At 39.7% G+C, this 6044-nt stretch overlaps 1 protein-coding gene across 1 annotated transcript; it reads right to left on the reverse strand.

Annotated features, from left to right (window-relative positions):
• Window positions 1-292: 292 nt before the first annotated feature.
• Window positions 293-4550, reverse strand: LOC146963506 (lysophosphatidylserine lipase ABHD12-like). The gene is made up of 12 exons (XM_085767268.1): window positions 4279-4550; window positions 3248-3350; window positions 2917-3036; window positions 2725-2755; window positions 2587-2632; window positions 2211-2340; window positions 2041-2078; window positions 1655-1734; window positions 1106-1188; window positions 916-997; window positions 686-819; window positions 293-443 (listed from the first exon to the last, which is right to left on the reverse strand). The coding sequence occupies exons 1-12, from the start codon at window positions 4379-4381 to the stop codon at window positions 416-418; spliced, it is 978 nt and encodes a 325-aa protein (XP_085623394.1). The 5' UTR covers window positions 4382-4550; the 3' UTR covers window positions 293-415.
• Between the last annotated feature and the right edge of the window lie 1494 nt (window positions 4551-6044).

The following is a 6044-nucleotide window of genomic DNA, read 5'->3' on the forward strand; positions in this document are numbered from 1 at the left end:
GGAGCCAGTGTGAAGAGCAAGGTCAAATATTTGCAGATGATTTGCTCATATTCAACATTCCTGGTGCACAGGATGGGCGGTGCGTTCTGCATGTCAGGAATTCAGTAGGATGTCAGTCACAGAGCAGCTGACTAAACTGAATTTTTAATTACATTCCTGTGAGTTTATGCTGCAGATAGAGCCCATACTCCATACAGACTGAAACAAGATTTATTCATCTCTGTATCTTCTACTTCATTTGTGATCTACACTATTTCATCCCAGGGTTGGAATAAAAAAAAAACTTTCTGTGTGATGTCATATCAAATGCTTTTATTTCATGTTTTTTAGAAGTTAATTCCAGCAGAAACCAAATCTGTACAGAAGCAACAAAGTGACAAAAACCTACAAAGCAGATGCACTTCTCTGGAGCACTCTACCGTCTCAGCTTTTGAAGAAATCCCCTGCAACAAGAGGCAGATAGAATATTAAATTTATTCAAATTTCCTGAGGGAAATGTGGTTTATGAACAGCGTCTGCAGAAACTACACTGAAAACTTTTGCAGAAACAGATGAATGGTTATTACAGTATACACCATAGATAAAAATGATATCTCTAAACTTTTGCCTGAACCAACTGTAACAGACTTTTTTAGCTGAACAGAACATGTATCGTGATGTCTGTGAAATTTAACTATAAACTTACTGAACCACATTTGACAGATTTGGATCTAAGTAGATGCCGTTGTGGGAGAATCCATGGTTTGCGGCGTAGGAGATCATTTCAACCTGAACATCTGTGTTGTGTTGTTTCTGAGCCTGGAGTGAAATCTGGTACAGCTGGAGACAGGAGAAAATGCAAAGTCATTCAGCAAGAGGCAGCGAGATTCGCCAGGAAGTTATCTGAGCAGAGGAAAGGAAGAGGATTAAGTGTACCTCCAGACCCATGCGATAAGGTACAATGTTGTCATCCTCTGCATGCAATATGAGAAGGGGACTGGTGGTCAAGGTCTTCAAACTGTTAAGGTGTAGCAGTTGAACACATTATAGTCAGAGATTAATTTTATAAAATGTTAAATCCAAATATAATAGGATATCTTCAAAATAAGAGGATTTATGTACTTACTTTTTATCATTTGCAAATTCAATGTTGTTCCCTTCCAGGATGCTCCAGACCAAACTCTCAAATCCTGGGAGGAACATGTACAGCTGGAGGAAAAGATGCACAACTTTAAAATAAAAAAAAAATAAAAAAAAATTGGGCAATACCTGGAGCACTGCTATACATACAATTACTTGTGGAGATGATGTGTGCACAGTGAACTCTTGCTTGATTAATACATACTGTATGGGTCTCAGAGTTCTGGTGCATCATTGGCTTTAATAGATCAATATATAAACAATATTTTGTGGGGGTCAATTGCATTACACTTTGACTTGCGCACGTTCAGCCACTTCTCTTTCCACAGTCTCTCCTCTTTTTTCAGTCTTGACTGACTGAAACATCTTGGTATTTTTTAATATAAATGTCCAAGAGATATTTGCTGCTGTTGTCTTAGTGTTTCCGTCTGTTATTCTTTTGAAACAAGGCAAACTTCACACAGCTGTGTTTCCACGGATTGGTAAACACCCCGAGGAGCTGCAGACACACAAAAATGTAACATCTGGCCCTCACCTTAGCAAGCGGGTGAAGGACCACGACCTCTCCGATTTTTGTGTATGGGGCTTGAAGGATTAAAGCATCAAGAGGAGACCCTGGGGTTGGAGACAGTTAGAAACAACATTACAGATGGATTGGGCATCGTTTTTTTTTTACAAAAATTGCTTTTACAATTTTACAAAACATACCAGACACGTTAGAGTGACATCACTTAGTTTGGATTTAGGGCACAGTGAGAAACAAGCTAAGGTGCAGGGCCCTCAAAGGAAGCAGCCTAATGAAATTCAGCCATCTTTACATTACACCTGTGTTTTCCTGCATTTCCAGGTCAAGAGGTCTTTTACATGATGTCAGCAGGTAATTACTGAGGAAGAAAGATAAGATAGTGCACTTCCACCCACCTGCCTCCTGTAGTCTCACAGCAACATTAGAGGCAACCCTACAAAAAATAAAATGAGTATGCTTTGCATGTTTACATCAGTTTTCATGAGTCAAAACGTTTCATTTGTGTGTATTAATGACATGAACAAAGGATGTTAGTGGTGACAGTGTTTGAAAGAGAGAAACTGACCCAGTGCCAAGTGAGTGTCCCCATAAGCAGACAAGACTCCCTCTGCTTTGTTGCTTTACCCACTGGTACAGGTAGAGGGCGTCACTGGTCAACCCAGCTTCACTGGGCTCTCCACTGGAGTCTCCATAACCTCATGAAAACACACCACAAGAAACATACTGTACAATACAATAAAATACTGTCATTTGAAAATGGTCAAAGAGTGTCTATGATCACAAAAAATTATTGTTGCTAGGATTTCATTCAAACATTTCAGTGCAATAATCAGCATCTTGATAATAATAATTATAATGATGATGGCTTGGATTTAAATAACGCTTTTCATGGCACCCAAAGCGCCTTACAGAAACCATTACTCATTCATACCACACCTTACCTCTGTAGTCTAAAGATAAGACATGATACCCTGCAGTACTCATGATCTGCAACACACAAAAATCACAAATGAATCTTTAAGCTTAAAATCAAAACTATTCCCAAAAGCTGACAAGTATTTTCAGAAGACAAACCTCACCTTCATCAGCTCTACTCGGTGTTTCATCCCCCTGCACAAATGACAAAAGAGCAATGAATACAAACAAACACGTGGCTTTTAGACTCATTTCCTCTGATCCTCAAATCCTTGTGCGCCTGAGCAGCCATGCAATACCCACTAGACTCCATTAGGATCAACTCAAGGGTTTCTATCGTGCCACTCTCATCCCACCTGGTTCCCGCGTTTCCATGGAGATAGATAATAACAGGATGGCCGTCTCCCAGAGACTCCCGGTACCACTCAGGGCTTTTCCCCTCGGCCTTCTCCCATTGGCTGGCAGGGAGCGTATGCCTACGAGACACAAAGATAGAGAGGGACGAGACTGAGCATCACAAACAAAATACGACTGCCTTTTAAGATACACAGTAGGTTTTTGAGTGGTTCTCCTGCTGCTACGTGAGTCGAGTGCCACCTGGGTCAAATGTGCAGCAGCACGTCTTTGTGGTTTTTTCAAGTGCTCATGCACTCAAATCTACACAAAAGGAATCTACACATGACCCACCACACTCCCACAGAGATACCCTCCTCGGTGTTGAGGTAGAAGTTGCATGTGTGGTTGACGACATCCTCAGGTCGGCTGAGATCCAGGAAGAATGGAAGCCTCACTGTGGCAACAAGCAAGAGCACACAAGGTAAGTAGCTTATAAGTTTTCTTATGCTTTATGTTCATCATTTATCATATCAAACTATACACAAATACTATTATATGATTACTTTGTGTTCCTGTTATGTATCTGCCCTAATTAATGAGTGACAGCATGTCCTGTAAGCACTAGTTTAGTGTCTTTAAGTCTTGTCTAAAATAGAAATCAAGCAGTGCCTCTATCATAAATTAGATGTAAAAGCACCTTAGCAACACAGTGAAGTTCACACATATAAGTATATGCTAAAATATTAATTTAGCTGTAAAACAGTTTTGAGTTCAACTACATTGCTCAGTATCATTATTAGCCTTTTGTATTGTATCTTAATTTCATATCGCATCATATTGTATCGTGCCGTATCGTATCATATCGTATCGTGTCATATTGTATCACATTGTGTCACATTGTTTTATGCTGTAAGTACCTTACCATATCGTACCGCCTTGTGCCATAACATATCGTATTGCATTGTTCAAGGTTGTGAGTTACAAATGTATTTGGTTCAAAACCTGATGAAAAACTACCTCAATCATAGACCTTGTATTTTTTTAAAACTGTAATATTGGGCGGTATTGGGTATTGAAAACACTATACTGTGGCATTAGTGCAATACTCATTCATCAGTCTTTAAAACAAAGTAAGATTGCAGACAATGTGCCTTTGTTTTCACAACACACATTTTGGCTTGTCACAATGGAAAAAGCACAGGTGTTAATAATAACACTAACAATGCCTCTATTCTTTTCAAGTGTCTCAGTAAAACATGGCAGGATGACAGTGAGCCAGTACGTACAATACCAGGGCCCAACTTAATGCAATTTATACAAATATTGGTTCTAATATTGAATAAACACTCTGAACTAGAAACACACAGCAGCCTACTACTTACACAAGTGAGCAAATATGGCGTGGCCCAGTATCCAAGGGAACAGGAAGAGAAAGACGGGCACTGAGGCATAGACAGTGACCAGGAAGGACACGGCTCTCTTCATTTCTGCCTCACGTGAAAACTAGCTCCTCTCTGCAGCTGTGAACAAAATCTGCCCGGCTGTCAGAGTGTCAGTGTATGAAGTGAAGGAGAATCCAGCAGAGCTCCCCTCCTGCACAACAGCAGTATTGTGAAAGACAGAGAAAAGAGGTCAACGTTCAACTGAGACGAATTGTATCCTCTGTGTTGCTATTGGCTCACATTTGATACAGCGATTCAAACATGTCGTAAAAGGGAAATTAAGTCAGCTTCTGGTTCCTGATAAAAGTGTAGATTAGAACATGTCCGAGAGGCCTTTTTCTTTTCTTTTTTTACACAAGAACAATGACAACAAAGTATAGAATCAGTGCCTTTGATGTTTAGCCTACAGATCGCAGAGATAAGCAGTACCAAATGTTATAAAATCATCCATGGGAGCAAACATTTGGCAACTAAAACAACAAACCCTTGCCGCCCCTATAATGGCACTCAAACAACAAAACAGAACACACCCACCTGACAACTCACCACAGTGTGCTGCAGGGGATTGTGGGTATTGAAGTTCTTTAACATTTAACTCACTAAATGTTTAAAATTCTTCACTTCAGGCTGGTTTATGAACCAGACAAACCAGATCAGCAAAGGTCATAGGTTTCTCAGAGTGGGGATGAATTTGGAAGTGCATTCAGTGTGTGGAGTATACAGTACACACTGACATATGAGACTGACATATTTTCCTTGGGTACAACCGTCAGAAACATAGGGGCAGATATGGACTTCAGCCAACAGCTGCATACAATACAAGAAAGAGTTACAGATCTATCTCTGAATATGGATTTAAAAAACAAACAAAGTAAAACCAAATAGCAGCATCATCAAAGGCTCTGGGTGGTGCCTAAAGTGTAAACAGAGCATGAAATTACCTTAAAACACACAAGTAGTGCAGCTGAGCAAATGTACATAGTCACTTGATTGATGTTTCTGCACAGCTCCCTGCAGGCCATATCTAGGTCAGGTAAAGTTCATTATCACTGATCCAAACCTAAGAACGAGAGATGGAGATGACACTTTCTTAGGCTATAATGTTTGAGTACATAGTAGAAAACACTGTGTGGTTAGTTCGGTACACTCAAATTGACTGTGGAAGTGGGTGAATTTTGTTTTATTTACAAGAAAAACTGTTATCATCTTTGTACATTATTCATCTGGGAGGTTTATTAGATTGTATAAAAGAACTCAACACCGAACAAGCATCCTTGTCTTTTCATGCACACCATGGTTTGATGTTTGTTACACATTGTGACCTACAGTTGTTATAATATAATTGTTTGGTTTTTATTGTTACCTGCATAATGATAATAATTCCTGTTTTATGTAGACTATGTTGTCAAATTGTGAACCATGTGCAAACTGCCTTTTGTATAGAGTGTAGGCTACACACTGTGCACTGACACAGTAAACTACATAGGCCTACTGGTAGGCCTATTTTGTTTGTGCAACATGTGAAACAGAGGTAGGCCTACCTAATTACAGGGATGAGTGGGTCTTTCTAGTTCAACCAGGCAACAGGTTAAATCAGAAAAAGCTCCCTGGGCTGCATAATCTAATCACAATGTACTGTAATAGAAATCATAATATAACCAGGTGCAATATGCAAATTGCAGGGACAAGATTGTAGCTGGCCTACA

Source organism: Trachurus japonicus, chromosome 22 (assembly GCF_045865225.1).
Source record: "Trachurus japonicus isolate A0001 chromosome 22, Traja_1.0".
NCBI lineage: Eukaryota > Metazoa > Chordata > Actinopteri > Carangiformes > Carangidae > Trachurus > Trachurus japonicus.

What these genes read in the sequence shown, in the direction of transcription:
- LOC146963506 (XM_085767268.1), bottom strand. Translation starts at nt 4,381, where the DNA reads ATGAAGAGAGCCGTGTCCTTCCTGGTCACTGTCTATGCCTCAGTGCCC. An exon ending in TGTGAGACTACAGGAGGCAG is followed by an intron (nt 1,735 to 2,040) that starts GTGGGTGGAAGT and finishes CTCCAACCCCAG; the next exon opens with GGTCTCCTCTTGATGCTTTA. An exon ending in GAATTTGCAAATGATAAAAA is followed by an intron (nt 998 to 1,105) that starts GTAAGTACATAA and finishes ACACCTTAACAG; the next exon opens with TTTGAAGACCTTGACCACCA.